Raw genomic sequence first — 18,147 nt, forward strand, 5'->3', positions numbered from 1 at the left:
TTTCATTTTCATCATGAAATTGTCACACAATGTGAAGAAAAGCTGCTTGAAATGTCTTGAAATGATGAAGTAAATTAAAAATCAACTAAAATGGAGATAAACGTTTTTTATTGGACAGTGAATATATATATATATATATATATATATATATATATATATATTTCAAGAACATGAAGGAAGTAATTACTTTTTTATTTGAATTCCATTCTGAATATTGTTATTTTAGATTGCTCCATTTCCATATTCATTTGCATTATACTATGCAGAAAGTTAAAAATTAAAATATTCTCACTCTATTGACACTTTATTGTAAATGTTGCTTTGTAATTAAAACTTCAATAACAAAGCACTAACACTGAATTCACATGTATTTTGAACACAGTATTATCCCCAAGAACAAAACAATGCACATGCTTTTGCAACACATTTTCCTTAATGAAATGAATGCAGTGACAAATACATTTTAAAATTGACAATTGTCATTTTAATACTACACCACCGTTACAATAAAATGGGTGGCAGAATGTTTGAATTTTGAAATGCAATTATATGTTACACAAGAAAAAAAATATTGGTTTCAACACCTAATATTACTGGCGTATTAATTGGTCACATACACATGAACAATAATTTGCTTAATGTATATTTGTAATGGTGGCACAGTACGTAGTGTTGCAGTCACACAGCTCCAGGGACCTGGAGGTTGTGGGTTCGATTCCCGCTCTGGGTGAGTGTCTGTGAGGAGTTTGGTGTGTTCTCCCCTTGTCTGTGTGGGTTTCCTCTGGGTGCTCCGGTTTCCTCCCACAGTCCAAAAACACGTTGCAGGTGGATTGGCGACTCAAAAGTGTCCGTGTGTGTGAGTGAACGTGTGTGTGTCTGTGTTGCCCTGTAAACGACTGCCGCCCCCTCCAGGGTGTATTCCTGCCTTGCGCCCAATGATTCCAGGTAGGCTCTGGACCCACTGCGTCCCTGAATTGGATAAGCGGTTACAGATAATGAATGAATGAATGATAATAAAATTTGCTCAAATATGTCTACTGTTATTTTATATTTTTCAAGCATAGAGTTTCCAAAATCACTGTATCCTAAAGGGATTGTTTCCTATGTATTTCCAAGATGCATATGCTTTAATAAACCGTTCCTAGTAAGAGGGTCACAAAAATATGCTTTTGTACTAAATGTAATACCTTTACAGCTTCTGGAACATCACTCACTGCTCCAGGGTCCATGCGCACCAGCCGTGTGACCTCAGACACAATAGCCTCAGAGTTCTTAAACCTTGGAGAAAAAAAAATGTAAATAAAAAAAATATATATATTACAAAAAATAAAATAAATAATATATATATATATATATATATATATATATATATATATATATATATATATCAGGATTTCTATGCCTAATGTTTCAGTGTACCCTTGGGGTACCTTATTCATGAGTTGTTTGACCATTTACCCTGCTTTTGAAAGACTCTTAATTGTGTCTTTTTCCCCTTTTTTTAGCATCATATTTTTTTCAGATTTTTAGACCTATCCCAATTTTTTCGAAATGTAATGCTGATATGTACAAAATGGCCATTCTTTTGTCAAAACCAATTCCATTTCTGAGTTTTTAAACAAAGTTTAATTAAATATAATGCAAAATGATTGCATTAAATTTAAATTTTTTCCACAGCATCCCAACTTCTCTGTGAAAGGGGTTTGTACTATGGTATGAAGTGATATGACGTGAGAAAGTTCCAAAAGTTTTGTCCCCAAACCCTGTCCCTCTAGGAGTAGTCGTCCATGTCTCTTGTTCCCATTTCCTGACAAAAATCTTCGGTTATCGGTAATCTTTCATTATAGGACTGTGTAAAAAAAAAGAACGTAATATATGTCCTGGAGATCAAATGGAATGTATGAATTCAACACAACTTTTAAAATCTAGAATTTATATATAATATGGTACAATAAGTGTTCCCTAACTGAAGGTACAGAAATGTACCCTTGAGGGTAGCACCACAGTGACAGCAAAAGGTACAACCACAGTGACAATTTTTCTGTGTATTTTGGTCTTGTTTTCTGATAATAGACTTTTAAAATTGTCCCTACTTATAGTACAGTTACAGGAAAAGCCATCATCTCAATATAAATTCCATATCAGGAATATGTGGAAACAGGGATTTGTACTGAACCTGCCAGGCAGTTGAAGGGCAAGGTAAGGTGCTATACTCCAGGCAAGGTTGACATTGTCCTTCCACTGTTTCTCAGTCAGGCTGATGTATTTGGACCTCCAGTTGGCTATACTCGTCTCAACCGACTGCTCGGCTAATATCTGCAGCTCCTGTGTGCCCAGGGGGTTATACCATGTGGTCAGCCGTTCCACTTCACTGGCCTACACAAAGATTGACTGTATTATCCATCAAATTCACAAAGTCATAATATTCAAGGATTACATACACAATTCACATTTTAAAAAAATCTACCCATTTATACCTTTGACTTTTATCTTTGCACTGTAAGAAGAAGCCAGATGAAGAAAAGGGAACCCTCCATACCAAAACTCACCATGCTGAGAGACCATTCAACTGTTAAAACCATAATTTGGACACATGCCATAAATTTATATCCTGGATATTTTGTGTAATGTTTCTAATGGCTTTATAGCTGATTTAGTCACTTATATATTTTGGCCCCAAGAGAATAAAGAATATTAATGAAGAAAAATACCTTTATTGTCATTGTATAGCTCTCATGCCCAATAGAAAGGAGCAAAACTTAATTTAATCCAACCATATCAATGAATTCACACACACACACACACACACACACACACACACAAGTAATAACTGTACACAGAGCAGTGAACTCACACACCTGAAGAGCATGTAATGAGTAGCTCAAAGGCATTTCAGCTATTAATTTTAAGGAAAGAGAAAACATTCTTCCTTCATGACACTGCCCCCGTTTTTCCAACTACCCCAGGGAATAGGACAGAATGTTTTGGTCCCAATCCCACTCCAATATAAAAAAACATACTTGATACTAAAGATTTTCTACTTCCACCATTATTCATTGTAACAAAATCAGTAATTAACATTCCCTTTTTTTCCATCATTTTTCATGGCACTGTTAAAAAACTTCCACTGGTTTGAAATGGCAGCTGTGGTGAAATTTAATTAGCCATTTCCATTCATAACTTATGTGGTTAGCTATAGCAAACTATATAGTTTAGTCTAAAATTATAAAGTTAAGCAAATACAACATAATGTAAGTCATGTAAGTGATTTGACACACCAGTAAAGCTAGCAACAGTGTTCTTCGCTTCATGTAGTATTTGTGTAGCTGAGACCCTCTGTTGCTCTTCTTGGACAGACCTTAAAAAGGGAAAAACAATGCATTGTTTATATATATATATACACACACACACACACACACACACACACACACACACACAATACCCCATAAAATAACAATAAACTTGGTTTATTTGTGTTCTTCCTCACAAAAAAAAAAAAAAAATTCTTGTTCAATAACTTCATAACTTCTTGTTCAAGCATCAATTATGTGTTTTTACCTGATTTCTTTGACAGAGTGGACATTCCGCTGGAGAGAGGATAAGTGTTGATCCAGCCTTGTGTGGCTGGCTGTCTGGAGCCAACAGCAGCATCCAGGCTGCTTCGGGAATCTGCCACAGCCATCACTGACAGACTGTTCACAGACAAATCCTGAGGATCTGAAAAGCCCAGTGATGAAATGCACAATACATGTTTTTTATAACGATATAATACACAAAAGCACAAATGTTGTGAACACAAAAATGCTGAAAGTGGCATTAAACTGATCAAAAAGCTTGGGTATATAATTACACTTTTTGGTACTATTAATAATAATTGGATAGTAATATATGTATCTACAAAAAAGTGGGAATAAATATGGCAATTTTTGGTTTACTACATCATTTGCACAAAGCAGCTGTCCTTCATACTGTGTGCAAATATCAAGATGAATGGACCAATAGAAATGCTCCAAAATCTTTTTATTTTAACTTAGGTTTAACTTGGGTTTTTCCTTCTCTTTAATATTTTGGGAGATACGGGGAGTGTGAAAAGGTGCAGGACAACCTTTTATTTCAGAAACGAAAGTAAAATGACATATCTGAATATACCAGCAAGCAATGGGTGAGGAAGGCCTATCTTTTAGGCTATGTCTGGAACATAGTGGTCATATTCGATCAAGGGAAGGTTTATACAGTGGAAAAGTGGTCATGAGCATATCAAAGAATATTTCCTGTAGCATTGTCAGATACCGCTGAGCAATGTTCCCATCCACTCTGACCGAAGATGGCATTGAGAATTTATGGTCTGATCAAGCCTGTAACAAGTCTGTAATGAACAACAAAAGTTCTGAAATTTCTGTGTTGATAACTTTTGAACCACAACAGATATATTACTGTTTTTTTGGTAATATACTACATGACCACTTTCCCATTGGAAAAACTTTCCAATATGGCGGCTTTCAAGATGACGCGCAATTTCTGAACATAGTCTAAAAGATAGGCCCCCACCCACTACTTGCTGGGGTATTCAGTTATGTAATTTTTCCTTTTGCTTCTGAAATAAAAGAGTGAACTGCAACTTTTGATTCACCCTGTACATGTTTTTCATTGGACAGCAACAGCATTATAATGGTAACAAGTTGTAATTGTAGGTGTTCATTCTAGTTCTATTTGTTTTGTCTTGTAGTTATTACTAAATATTTATTCTTTTATGGAATTAGTTACTAATTTTGTGATATTATAATTGCATCAGAATTTCTGTACTACTTTTGGATTAATAATTGTATGGTTATAGGAACAGTACAGTAAAGTTTTCTTTTTCTGCTTTGATTCAGAATAGTATCAGTTCTTACTAATCTGTGGTTTACACAAATGGAACCAGTTCCTTCTGATCTGAACTCTGATCTGATTTGAATCCTAAGCTTCCACATAGAATGCAAAAGGTTTACTGACTACAACAACCACGCACTACAACATTATTCTGAAGACTGGATGTTGTTACTTGATGCAGGATGCAATAATTAAGGAATTAGATGCAAAACAGGAATCTGTTGTTTAAAGGAATAACAGCTTAGAGTTTCACTCTAATTTCAGGCATTAGTCATGACTGTACATCGCATTGTGCCATTTAATGATGTAACAGGTCAGAAACAAAGCAAAAACAAGAGAATGAGTACATTTTACACTAATTGTTTATTAACAACTAAGAAATTCACAATAAATTTACGGGTAAATTCTATTTGTTACCATAATATTATCATATTATTACTGATATTTTACCAATCTGTTAAGCTCTACTGATAATTGCAAAGTCATCCTTTCGGAGATCAGGTGTGAGCTGCTTCAATCTTTTCAAAATCTACACATTAAACTTACAACCTTATGTCAACAAAAGAACCACCACTATGTTAATGCTACTATAGGTTGAATGTTTTTACAAACTGTTTATTCTATTTGTATGGCCTTTTAATTGAGTACCTGGTGGGACAAGCTGGTTGGCTGTGAGGTATTTCTTGTCAGACAACAGACAAGCATAAAACTTGATTATGATGCTGATGTCTTCACGCAGACGCTTCTCTGTCTGAGTAGGGAACCTTGAAGCAACACTGATGAACACACAAATAAAAAGCTATATAACCAGCTTTTAGAAAAGGAATTTTATATATGACACAGATTTCTCACTATTTGCTTGTCTGTGTGTGTGTGTGTGTGTGTGTGTACCTGAAATAATCAAAAGCTGTAGAGTAAATCTTCTCTCTGAGGACATTGCGTATCGTAGCATTTGTCACAACATCAGCATGTAGAAGGGTCAGACCTAAAGTCAGGAGCCTAAAACATGCACAATTTACTTTAGAGGTATGTCACACAATTATATGATTCTGTGGCAGTTATATTAATCTGTAACTGCACTATGCCAAAGAAGATATAATATACAATGTATTATCCTTTGTTGTGTACAGTAATGTATTGATAGTTTAAAATAAATGCTTCCCTGAGCTACTTATTTATTTTATTTTATTTATTTTTAGTGTTTTTGTTACCTGAAACGGGGTCCTATGGCAGCAACATGCCGGTTTAAGCAGCTCTTAGCTCCACCAACACTGAGGGAGAGTGCCCTCTGGAGGAGTCCAGTGAATATTTCCACCTGATCTTCACTGCAATACTTTGCAATCTCAAACCTCTGCACTAGAAACTGAACACAAACACATGCTTTGTTGTTTGATTTAAAACAATCTGAGATCTCCAAAAGCAATGCTGATATTAATTCCTCATATATGAAAGAGAATGTCCTGACAAATATCAGGAAGACTACACCATTCTCTGTCAGCAAGAAAGAGAATCTATATCATCTTTCTGAACAAGGAACATAAAATGGTAGTTTAATTGTTTCCTAGGTGCAAGGGGTTAAATTGTAATTAAACTCACTACAAGCTCTAAGATAAGATAAGCTAAGTTCTAAAAGAGAGACCTCTAGTGACAATGCTTCAGTTTAACACTATTTTATGATTTAATACAAAATTTCTAATGGCCATTTATCAGCATAACTGTCACACATTCATCTTCTGTTAATCCTGAAGGGGATCACTGAGGGTCTAGAACCTACTTTGAATTGTAGGGCACAGGGCAGAAACACACTCTGGAGAGAGCAACAATCCAATCACAACTCATCACATACTTATTTAGCCACTCTCAGACTTGTGGACAATTTTGGCATAGACAATTCACCTACCAACATATGTTTTTGGACTGTGGGAGGAAATCAGAAACCAGGATCTCAATACCCTGTATGATTATGGCACTACCTGTAGCACCACATGCCTCAGATCAGCAAAACTATTTCAGAGAAATGTAAAATCCTTATAAAATTTTGCTTATATATGAATAATAACAGAAATTTAATATGACATAACTAGTGTTTCCCAATTTATTTTCAAAATTCAAAAATATCTTTTGTTTATTTCCAGGTTTCAGTGAGACCATTCAAAAAATTTTTTGGAACTTTTTTACTCCAGTGTAAATATAGAAAGCCATAATATATCACAACACTCCAGTTTCTCCAATCCCTAATAATAAGGCCCTAATATAAAACCAAACACTCACCTCTATCCAGAGAGTGTGTGGAACAACGTCTGGAGGGTGAGGCATAGGCTGACTTTCCTCTGAGGCTGCTAGAGGATCTGCCTCCAACTCTGCCTCTGAAAACAGGCCCATCTTCAGTTCTACTGTCATGTGCCAAGCCCCTGCCATCTCACGCATAAACTAGACACAAATACAATAGCAAGATTCACATATAAACAACGTGGCTTTAATAACATTGCAAAACTGCAAAAACCATTACACAAGGGAGTGAAATGTATGTGCACATTGCACATGCAATGTGTGTGTGTGTGTGTGTTCTGGGAAAGTATCACATTGTGGGGACCAGATATAAATTTTCATTTCAAATATCAATTTTAAGGTGAACAAATGTGGCAAGGTTAAAGGTTCGTGTAAGGGTTAGGATTAGGCTAGTAGTACTTATACATAAGGTAATTCTCTACAAAATAAATCAGTGAAATGCCCACAAACTGTGTGTGTGAGATGCATTACCGGGACTTCCACTCCATTACGAGCAGCAAGGAACCACTCCCAGCAGGCAATAGCTGTCTCCATACCATGTTCAGTGAACATCTTCAGAGGAGACCAACACAGGTGGTGCAGCAGCTGAGGATCGACATCTACGGAGACACAGTGGATATATGAAATTTATAATTATTTATTTTTTTTAAATCAGATTTGGTGTCCAAAAGTTGCTTGGCCAGTTTTGCAATGGAATTACACCCACTGCTATAATATTCATTCAAAACTGTACACACAGTAAATAAAATGGGATGCTCCTGAACAGCTACAAATGGTTCGAGTGATACCATAGAAGAACCATTTTTGTTTCCATAAAGAACCATTTTTTAAAGAGATGTGTGAGTGTGAGGAACCTTTAAAAAGTTTAAAAATCCATTACAATATTAAGGTTCTTTATCCATTTAAATGTATTAGCAAAAATGGCTCTTTATTGAACCAAAAGTGATTCTTCTATGGCGTTACACAAAAGAACCTTATCTAGCACTATTATTTTTAAAAGTAAAGGGTATAAAACCCCTCAGTACTGGGATTGGTAGCACTGAATCTACAGCCTCTATTGTAACCTGGTCTCAATAATGCTCTAGTTGTGTTACGCAATAAGCAATGTTTCAAAATCTAAAGCATTGTCTGATGAATATAGATTAACTGTGGCAACAGTTAACTTAGGGTCATTCATTCATTCATTATCTGTAACCGCTTATCCAAGTCAGGGGTGCCAGTTCTGCACAGGGCAACACAGACACACACAGACACACACACACACACACACACACACACACACACACACACCCTAGGGACACTTTTGAGTCGCCAATCCACCTACCAACGTGTGGTTTTTTTTTTGGACTGTGGGAGGAAACCGGAGCACCCGGAGGAAACCCACGTGGACACGGGGAGAACACACCAACTCCTCACAGACAGTCACCCGGAGCGGGAATCGAACCCACAACCTCCAGGCCCCTGGAGCTGTGTGACTACGACACTACCTGCTGCGTCACCGTGCCGCCACTTAGGGTAATGAAAAATTGTATTTAATTTGATATATTATTATATGCACCTTTAATGTAATATGTGCAGAAACACATGTTACCTTTAGCACTGATGAGCAGAGCTGTCATTTTGAACATGCTCTTTGTGAAGGCATCTGAGTCGTTGACTTCTAAAGCTTCACTCATCTGTTTGACCATCAGTCTACATAGGTCAGATTCACTGTGTGTGGTTGCAGCAAACTGCAACATACCTGCCACCTGCACATATGTACAAATTGAATAACGTATTATCATACCTATAATGTCCTACATTGAAATCAGCCTGGGCCTCCCCCTAAACCTGACTAAAGGACAAATATTTGGTGGAAAGTACTGGCTCCTTTATTAAAAAGATGATTAAAACAGAAATAAACTGAAAATGTATTTAAATATGCCCATAGGAATTTTTACTTTAGGCCCACTAAATATCCTTAAAATATCTTCATGAACTTAGGAACAAAATGCATTGCACGCAAAAAATCTCAGCTCAAGCATTATGTATTTCCTTCACAAAACACAAATCTAGTAATGTTTTTAATCCGCATGCTTCTTCTCATATCTACTTATCCTTTTCTTCAATTAATGCAGCCCAAATGACTAAAATATACAGAATCTGTTCAAATTGAGTTTTGAAGATCTCAGCAGTGAGTGTTATGTATTTTTGGAGTTGACGGGATTTGTAGTTTTTAATACATTTATTTTTTAAAATATGCATTTATTGACCAAACACTCCCACAGGAATGCACTGAAATGTGTGCATAGACATTTTATCAAGTCAATGTTAATTTAGTCAATTTTCAAGCTACTGCCCCCGATATTCACATGATTAGACTTAATACACCAGGAACTGTCAAATTTCACACCTAACCCCATTTTCTGTCCTGCATTCATTGTCTATGAGGGACCCTGGAGTGTGTGAGGTTATCACCACTCTAGCTGTCAGAGAAAATGAAATGCCTTTTTGTAAGTTCATTATACCTTCACCTAGAACAAACCTGGGCATTGTACGGCCCCCGGGCCGCATACGGCCCTTTGATTGACTCTGACCGGCCCGTGTAACGTTAATTGGAAATGACAAAATAAACATATTTTCTTATTTTACCTGATGCATGGACTGAAGCTGCATTGCTTTTATTTTGAAGTTGTTTTTTTATTTACGTACATGATGACGCAAAACGTATATTGAGGCATGGGCGTGATTTGATCGTTGTCACTAGCAAGTCACAAGACGACTTTAGCCCTCAGAAACGTCTGCTCATGCTAAAAAAGAAATGTAGATGCCGAATGCAGGGTTTTCAACAAAAATTGGACTGCTAAGTATTTATTTACTGAAGTGAGAGGTAAAGCCGTGTGTTTAGTTTGCGGGGAGCAGATCGTCGTGTTTAAGGACTACAATTTGAGTCGGCATTACGAGACGAAACACGGGGAGAAATACAAGAACGTGACTGATGCTGAAAGGGCGCGGACATCGGAAGCTTTGCTAGCTAAACTGCAAAAGCAGCAAGGCGTTTTTTACCAAGCTTCTTTTTTTATTTTTATTTGCATGTTTAGCGTGTTTTTATGATGCCGTTTTAGTGATTAATTGCCTTTCCCATTGTTTTGTGAAATTCGCTTGAATAAATTACATTTTTTGGAAGGCAACCTCATGTTTTCATTGCTTAATTATAACATATACTCTTACCAGCTTGTCAAAACAATGCTATTTACTGCTTTTTACAAAGAAGTACAGTTAATATTATGCAGAATTGAGATCAGCCTTTTGGCCGGCCCTCCACAATATTTTCTGTTTCTCATGTGGCCCCATGGAAAAAATAATTGCCCACCCCTGACCTAGAAACTACATTTACACTTTAAATGGTAGAGAAATCCCCACATTCTAATACCTGTTCATTTGAAAGAATTTCAAAATCAAATTTAAATTGATTGAAAATGGGTTTTTTGCATTTTAGTCAAAAAAGGTGCCTCCTGGCAACACAGCAATGAAAACTCAAATCTCTAGCTTGCAGGATTATAGACAATATAGGCTAGCGACAACTCCACCACTGTGGTTTCAACCGTATATATAAGATACAAAATAAAACTTGTTTGGACAACAGGAAAATAATTTGCAAAAATCATTTGAAGAATTTTCCTACTAAAATATACATTAATTAATATGCATAGCAAAGTGTTTGTACCTCTCCAGTATAACGGTTTCGCAGGTTGAGAGAAGCCATGAAGTTGGAGTAGTCCTTCTTCACACACGTTGGCCGGTCAGTCAGCTGAGTGACCTGTAGGGAAGAGAGCATGGAACTTGTCAAAGCCCAGAAAATCTTATATAAAAGCACACAAATGTAAAAAACCAATAGCACAGGCTTCTCTCACCTGAGTACAAACAATACAAACCTGAGGGAAAGCAGACTTGGGACAAGAACCAAACAGGCACCCAGTAAACCAACCACCAATCACCCATTCCAGCAGGCACATAGACTTACGAGTAAACAGCTCAGCAGGTAAACAGGGACGTGATGGATTGAAACATCATAAAACAGAACCAAAGACAAAACACTGCCACAAGAATGCAGCTGGCTCGAAACTTATACATAATGCCATGCAGTGTCCACAGACTCCACATACATGGAGAAGCCAAAAAAAAAAACAAAAAAAAAAAACCTTGTATTCATAGTACACTCACACATGCAACACAAACAAGTGAAAATAAAGTGCACTAAAAATTGTTATACTAACATAGTAATAGCCTACTACTCAGATTACTGAATCTCAGACCGATCAGTCAAATTCTAATAATATTTAAGCAATAAAAAAAAGAAAATTAAAAATCATCGCCTCAATAGTGTGTAATAATTATTTTGCCTCTAACATCAAACTAATACACAATTGCCAAGCTAAAGTGATTACATTTTGATTTAAAATTGACATATAGGATTGCCTCTACAAATGGGGCTTTCTTACCTTAATCTGGCTAATAACCTCAGCAATCTATCCATTAAGAGCACAGCAGCCATATTACTTGTAGGAAATGTCGATTAAGCCAGTGTTTTTCAGCCTAATCTCTATCTGTTATATAATGCTGAATACCATGGAGAAAAATTTTAACAAATTCACCAGGACTATTGCAATTGAATACAAAATATTTGAAAAGCATTTCCACGATCAACCATAACATTATGAACACTTTACTGTTCATTCTATCAAACCCTTCTGACCACAAAGGAGCACTTTGTAGTTCTACAAGGTCCAGGACCCTTAATGTGGTGGCACTGTGTTATCATGTGTTGTGCTGGTACAAGAGGATCAGACACATCAGGGCTGCTGCAGTATTTTTAAACCCCTAGGTGTCGTTGCTAGACTGAGAATAGTCCCTGAATCAACAATATCCAGCCAACAGCACCCTGTGGGCAAAGGCCAGTGACCACTAATCAAGGACTAAAGGACAACGAACACAAACTGTGCAGCAACAGATAAGCTACTATCTCTGATTTAACATCAAAAAGGTAGGTGTGTCTATTAGCGTGGACAGTGACAGGACACAATGTTTAAAACAGCAGCACTGCTGTCTGATCCACTCATAACAGTACAACAATAATTACTACTAACATATCAATGTCACTGCAGCGCTGAGAATGATGAAAAATCATAGCTGCTCAGTGGTGGTCCTGTGGGGATCCTGACAATTGAAGAACAGGGTGAAAGTGGCAAACAAAGTATAAATAGCAAAATTCATTCATTCATTCATTATCTGTAACCGCTTATCCAATTCAGGGTCGCGGCAGGTCCAGAGCCTACCTGGAATCATTGGGTGCAAGGCGGGAATACACCCTGGAGGGGGCGCCAGTCCTTCACAGGGCAACACAGACACACACACACATTCACACCTACGGACACTTTTTTGAGTCACCAATCCACCTGCAACGTGTTTTTTTGGACTGTGGGAGGAAACCGGAGCACCCGGAGAAAACCCACGCAGACACGGGGAGAACACACCAACTCCTCAAAGACAGTCACCCGGAGCGGGAATCAAACCCACAATCTCCAGGTCCCTGGAGCTGTGTGACTGCGACACTACCTGCTGCGCCACCGTGCCGCCCTAAATAGCAACAGATAACTTCAATTTGTAATTGCAGAAAAACAAAGTTCTTCTGTAGGGCCAACTGAGCTGAGAGGATGGACAGTGAGTGTAGCAGTAAGGGCGTGATCATAATGTTATGGTTGATCAGTGTATAACAGAAGCCAATAAGCAGGTGTTTCAGCTACTTAAAATAAACAGGGTGTATGATACATATGTGGCTGAGAGATAAGGCTTAAAAAAAATTACATACAAGTAAAAATACATTAACACATTTAAACCCAGAGAAAGCATTTGTGTGGTGTGTGACCTCACCCCCAGTGTCATGCTCTGTCGGTTGTACCCTGCGAAGTTGAGGATGCTCTCAGTGGCCATGGCCAACCCAGTGTGCTGAGAGAGACCAGACACCCAGTTCTGGTGTTTATTAAGGTATTCCTAAAGAAAAAACACAGTTATTCTCACATTCATGTTAAATGGTTAATACATTCATTCATTCATTGTCTGTAACTGTTTATCCAGTTCAGAGTCGCAGTGGATCCGGATCACTGGGCGCAAGGCAGGAACACACCCTGGAGGGGGTGCAAGTCCTTCAGAGGGAAGCACACACACACACACTTTTGAGTCGCTAATCCACCTTCCAACGTGTGTTTTTGGACTGCAGGAAGGAACCGGTTCACCCTGAGAAAACCCATGTGGAGACAGGGAGAACACAACGGTGTGAGGAGTCACATGTAGCGGGACTTAAACCCACCACCTCCAGGTCCCTGGAGCTGTGTGACTGTGACACTACCCTGCTGTGCTAACATGCCACCCCATGGTTAATACAATATAAGGGATAGTAGACATAATAATCAAGAGAATGCAAGGTTTGATGCTTATCCTTTTGACAGCCTACTGCAAACGTTACAAACGTTTGGATTTAGAGGCAATTATGCAAAAACCACTGTGCTGTACCTGGAGATGGGACTTGGTGACAGAAGAAGCCCACTTCATTGCTTCTTTAAGAATTTCACCACAACGAGCAGCAAAGTCTTTCACTATACTCTACATAAAACATAAAAATTCATAACAATTAAATTTTAAAGTACTTAGCTACAAGTACCACTGATTAAGCATGCAAGCCATTTTTCTCACCTCTCGAGCTTCATGTGTGTCTGGTACAGTTATTCTGTGAGGAGTGTCAGGAATGTCGTAGTAAGGCTGGTCTTTGTGGATGTCCTTGCCAACCAAGAAAAAGACGATGTGCTAATTTTAGTGCTGTCAAAATTAACATATTAACGGATGTGGGAACTTAACATGTACATTTTTGTAATGCTAAGTAATAACTTTACTAAATTTGGTCAAAACTTCTTCCCATTATCACACTTTGACAGATTGTTTCACAGTTATTAGCATTTATACCTAGAAATGTAAACACAGCGTAGCTTCTGTTTAGTTCAGAAGGTATGTTACATTTTATTTATGCTAAAATGGTTTTAAGTATTATAATTCTTACTCTTCCTTTTCTCTCTCTTTCTCACACATATGCATGCACACATACCCACAGAGCTCCTATTTTGTCACCCAACTCCCTCCATGTTTGAGCTATAAATAACCATAAATTTTCTAATGTTAAAGCTATCTCTGAATATTTATTAAGCAAATTAAGAGATTTAAAATCCAGAAAAAAAAATCCAGAAAAATGAATCTAATTTATTATTATAAAATAAAAAAATGACCTGTTTCCTCTAGCCAGTTTGTCATGCACACATTCATCTTCACCCATATATACAAGGTAGTACTAGCATTTTAACTTTAGTGTTATGATTAAATTTTTTTTAATCAATAAACACCACTGATATAAATATAATTCTATTTTATTCTATTAACTATGGTGATCTAAAATTGAATCTTTTAATTAAGATTTAAATACCGCTAATTTAAAGCTTTGGTCTTAAAGGGTTAAGCTATTAACTGTGATTAACCACAGAAAATTGTGTGAATAATGTGGTTATTTTTTAAAATTGACAAACAGCCCTAGTTAACTATTGACTAATTAACGGTATATACATACATTCCATACATTTCAGATGAGAAATAAACTCACAGCACTCAGAGAAAGAGACAGTGTCTGCAAAATATCTAGCATAGTCTTCAGCACTCGTCCACTCCACAGCAGGTGAGGAAACCTGAACAGACAAGAAATAAAAAAGTGTAAGCATGAAAAAAAAAACAGTAAATTTTTTGATAGGTTTGCAGATGATCTGTAAGCAAAGAGATTTATATAACAAAAGACGCACGTTTCAGCCAATCCTGAAAGATACTTGTCAGCCACTCTGCGAATTCTCTTGTGGGTGTGATTAAAGTTGACCAGTAAGAACTGTGCATGGTGCTCTAGCTCCTCTTCATGCTCTTTAGTTTTTGGCTTCAAAAAATATAACATACAATAAATAAATAAATAAATATATAAACTTGATCAGTAAAGAACAGAAACAAAGAGAAATTTTGTAAAGCTGTTCACATTTAGATTATGCTTATAAATGATTTCCCCCTCAATTTGGACAGTCCTCAAGTATCAGGGACAGGTTTCTTATAAATCATCAGAACAAACCAGTTAGTCACCAACTCCTAGAATAGATACATTTAATTTATGTCTGTTAACCACTAGTAGCTCACCTTTTCTGCCATCATTTGTAGGAACACTTCAAAGACTTTATCACCAACACATATCACACACTGAAGCATTCCTAAAATAGTGGGGAGGCACAGGGATTAAGAAGAAATCATACACTCTTTCTTAAACTTGCAATTGCAGCAAATAATTCTTCAAACCTGACTTGTCCTTTTGTATGGCTTTATCTTCAAAATATCTGAACATCACCTGGAACCGGTCAGCATCATTTGAATGCAGCATTCTGAGAGAAAATTTGAAACCAAAATTTAAAACTGATCAATAATGTGATGATGACTAAACATAGGGAAACACTGGGTACAAATTAGAGATGTACCTCATGTATTCAAGTCTGTAGACTGATAGAAGATAAGTGCACATAGCAAAATCCAGTTTGTTAATGAGGGCCGCTGCCTCTGGTGCAGGATCTAAGAGGTTAATGATAGTGCTGCGTAGTTCATTTAGCTCTGCCTACAAAGAACAGGAGTCATTTTTAAAACATTTTACAATAAAATACTTGTGTAAAATATTATAAAGGAGACATTGAATAAAAGACACAGAGGGTAAGGAAAGGGTGATACAGAAAAAGAGTTGAAGAATGATTTTTAACTAATTTAGACATGACATGCCCAGTTAACTCCAGGTCTGAACTGGTTTTCATTATGGGAATAATAGGAAAGGTGCGCCCAATTAGAAGGTCAATAAATAGTAATACATACTGAACATGAGACCGGAAACTCCAGAAAATGCTTCAGACTAATCAGTAAGCTTATCCAACGGTCATACTCTTATGTAATAGAATTGTATACTATTGTACTAGATATGCATTCATGCATTACTGATTCAACAAACAAGAGTGCTAGCTTGGTTGTAGCATGCATGTAGCAATATTTGTATTTTTACTATTAAATGACCTGGTGATTTTGAGAATCCAAATGACATTGAGAAAACTATACATAGGATAAAACTTATGAGGTGTACATCAGATGTGGCAGCATTTAGCCGATCAGTAATAAGTGAATATTAATATGGTAATAATCTGGTAACAAGCTGCATTTATCCATAAATGTCAATTATCTTATTGTTACTCAAATGTTCAGTAACTGCACGTCATAAGTTTTGTAATATTAATCAAATTCATTTTTGATTTCTATGTAGAAGACAAGGGTTGAGATCCCAGTTCAGATATACTAACAACAAGGGTTCAAATTCAGGCACAAACAACAGGAAAATTGTTATAATAAAATGATGCGAGTTGCAGTAGATGTGTACATCATTCTGTACCTCAGCATTTAAAGGCATAACAGGTAAAGAACAAAGTACAGCACTAAAATTTCAGCAAAACTACCATAAACATACTGAAAAATTTACTGCAGTTAGAAGTACAGAATAATTATTTTGTAACAACTAATTTAAAATTAAAGTGAACTTTAATTTATGGTTTAAAACAATGGTTAATTAAAATATTACTTTAGTAGAACCCCCTTAATAACAATCAGTAAATTGCTACCATATTTGTTGTTTTCCACAGGCTTCAAGGAACTGAAACCTTTTTTCTAAATAGACTTAGACACGGATTTCCTTATTTGGACATGTGTCTCCAACTACACAACGTTACATAACCTCTGCAAACTATACATATCATGACAGGTCAAACAGGGTTTGAATAGAATATTAAAAAATAAATACATAATATAATGACAAAAAGTATTGATCATTGCCTACCTCATAACTACAAATAGTAAAAGAAGACCAATTACTCCAGAATTTGGATTCTAATCCACAGTTTGCTTAACATGTCAGGACTTTTATATAACCAATTTCTCTGTTTAACTGAAGTTGATCACTATTTTTTTTAAAGTAATGATTAAATTGTGACCTCATATCCTAATCATCTAAAACTGCCACATCACCCTCCCTAACTGAGGGCAAGATGCAGTTCAAAAGGCACCTGTGTAACAGTGTCATTCTTGAGGGCAGAGTTGTACTGAAGCTCAGAGCGTAATGGCTCTCCACTCGGGAATGTAAGCAGAGGGGATTTAGTTGCAATCTCACACACTCCCTCATACCACTCCTCTGGCCACAATCCTGGATAGCACAAAAATCATATGTTACCATTTTCACAAAAACCTTTTTTTTTTTTTAAATAAATAAATAATTATTGCAATCTTAATTATATCCATGGAATATGACTGTACACTGTCAGAAAAACTGTAGTGGTAACTTTTCCTGTCACTGTAGAAGTATACAAATTCTGTACCTAATTTATGGAAGATAATTGTACCATCTTCTATTATATTTGAAGATTTTAAATGTTATATGCCCAATTTCATCTTTAGGACTTATTTTTTGTTGTTTTATTTCACACCGTTTTATAACAAAATATTCAACTCTCCTTCTGGAGAACAGAATGTGTTGTACCTTTAGTAAACACAACTGGATTTTATAACCACTGTTTTACCTTTAAAAGTTTAAATGTAATGTCTACTGTACCTTCTGTGACAATGTCTACTGTACTTTTCTATGATAGTGTATGTTAAACAACTGGTAAGGTTGTTAAAATGTCTTCTTACCGGAACCCTCTACAGCAAAGCCCATGACCACAGAGTAAAGCCAAAAATCTCTGAAGAGCTTTTGCAGACGAGGCTTAGCCTCTTTAATGGGGGGCAACCGTCGGGTCAACTAAATAACATAAAAAACAAGCATACAATGTTATATATACTTGCCAAACTATGTTTAGACTA

General features: G+C 36.5%; 1 protein-coding gene across 6 annotated transcripts in view; it reads right to left on the bottom strand.

Annotated features, from left to right (window-relative positions):
- The window catches only part of pi4kab (phosphatidylinositol 4-kinase, catalytic, alpha b), a 62,858-nt gene that overhangs the window by 13,816 nt on the left and 30,895 nt on the right, over nucleotides 1-18,147 (bottom strand). For 4 of the 6 annotated variants that reach the window (XR_010795316.1, XM_066643542.1, XM_066643541.1 and 1 more), the window contains 21 exons: nucleotides 17,977-18,085; nucleotides 17,355-17,491; nucleotides 15,741-15,874; nucleotides 15,565-15,647; nucleotides 15,409-15,479; nucleotides 15,033-15,157; nucleotides 14,840-14,921; nucleotides 13,888-13,971; nucleotides 13,708-13,797; nucleotides 13,069-13,188; nucleotides 10,865-10,957; nucleotides 8,750-8,906; nucleotides 7,630-7,757; nucleotides 7,141-7,299; nucleotides 6,081-6,232; nucleotides 5,761-5,868; nucleotides 5,518-5,645; nucleotides 3,559-3,717; nucleotides 3,279-3,358; nucleotides 2,177-2,376; nucleotides 1,188-1,278 (listed from right to left, as the gene is read on the bottom strand). Coding sequence is in view for 5 of the 6 variants with exons in the window: in XM_066643542.1 (XP_066499639.1) it covers nucleotides 1,188-1,278; nucleotides 2,177-2,376; nucleotides 3,279-3,358; nucleotides 3,559-3,717; nucleotides 5,518-5,645; nucleotides 5,761-5,868; nucleotides 6,081-6,232; nucleotides 7,141-7,299; nucleotides 7,630-7,757; nucleotides 8,750-8,906; nucleotides 10,865-10,957; nucleotides 13,069-13,188; nucleotides 13,708-13,797; nucleotides 13,888-13,971; nucleotides 14,840-14,921; nucleotides 15,033-15,157; nucleotides 15,409-15,479; nucleotides 15,565-15,647; nucleotides 15,741-15,874; nucleotides 17,355-17,491; nucleotides 17,977-18,085 (2,490 nt within the window). In the remaining variant the exon portion in view is untranslated. Of the gene's footprint in view, nucleotides 1-297; nucleotides 970-1,187; nucleotides 1,279-2,176; nucleotides 2,377-3,278; nucleotides 3,359-3,558; nucleotides 3,718-5,517; nucleotides 5,646-5,760; nucleotides 5,869-6,080; nucleotides 6,233-7,140; nucleotides 7,300-7,629; nucleotides 7,758-8,749; nucleotides 8,907-10,864; nucleotides 10,958-11,072; nucleotides 11,172-11,639; nucleotides 11,667-13,068; nucleotides 13,189-13,707; nucleotides 13,798-13,887; nucleotides 13,972-14,839; nucleotides 14,922-15,032; nucleotides 15,158-15,408; nucleotides 15,480-15,564; nucleotides 15,648-15,740; nucleotides 15,875-17,354; nucleotides 17,492-17,976; nucleotides 18,086-18,147 lie in introns of those variants that run through there. The other 2 variants (XM_066643546.1, XM_066643544.1) reach the window with 2 other exon arrangements.

Source organism: Hoplias malabaricus, chromosome 14, assembly GCF_029633855.1.
Source record: "Hoplias malabaricus isolate fHopMal1 chromosome 14, fHopMal1.hap1, whole genome shotgun sequence".
Taxonomy (NCBI): domain Eukaryota; kingdom Metazoa; phylum Chordata; class Actinopteri; order Characiformes; family Erythrinidae; genus Hoplias; species Hoplias malabaricus.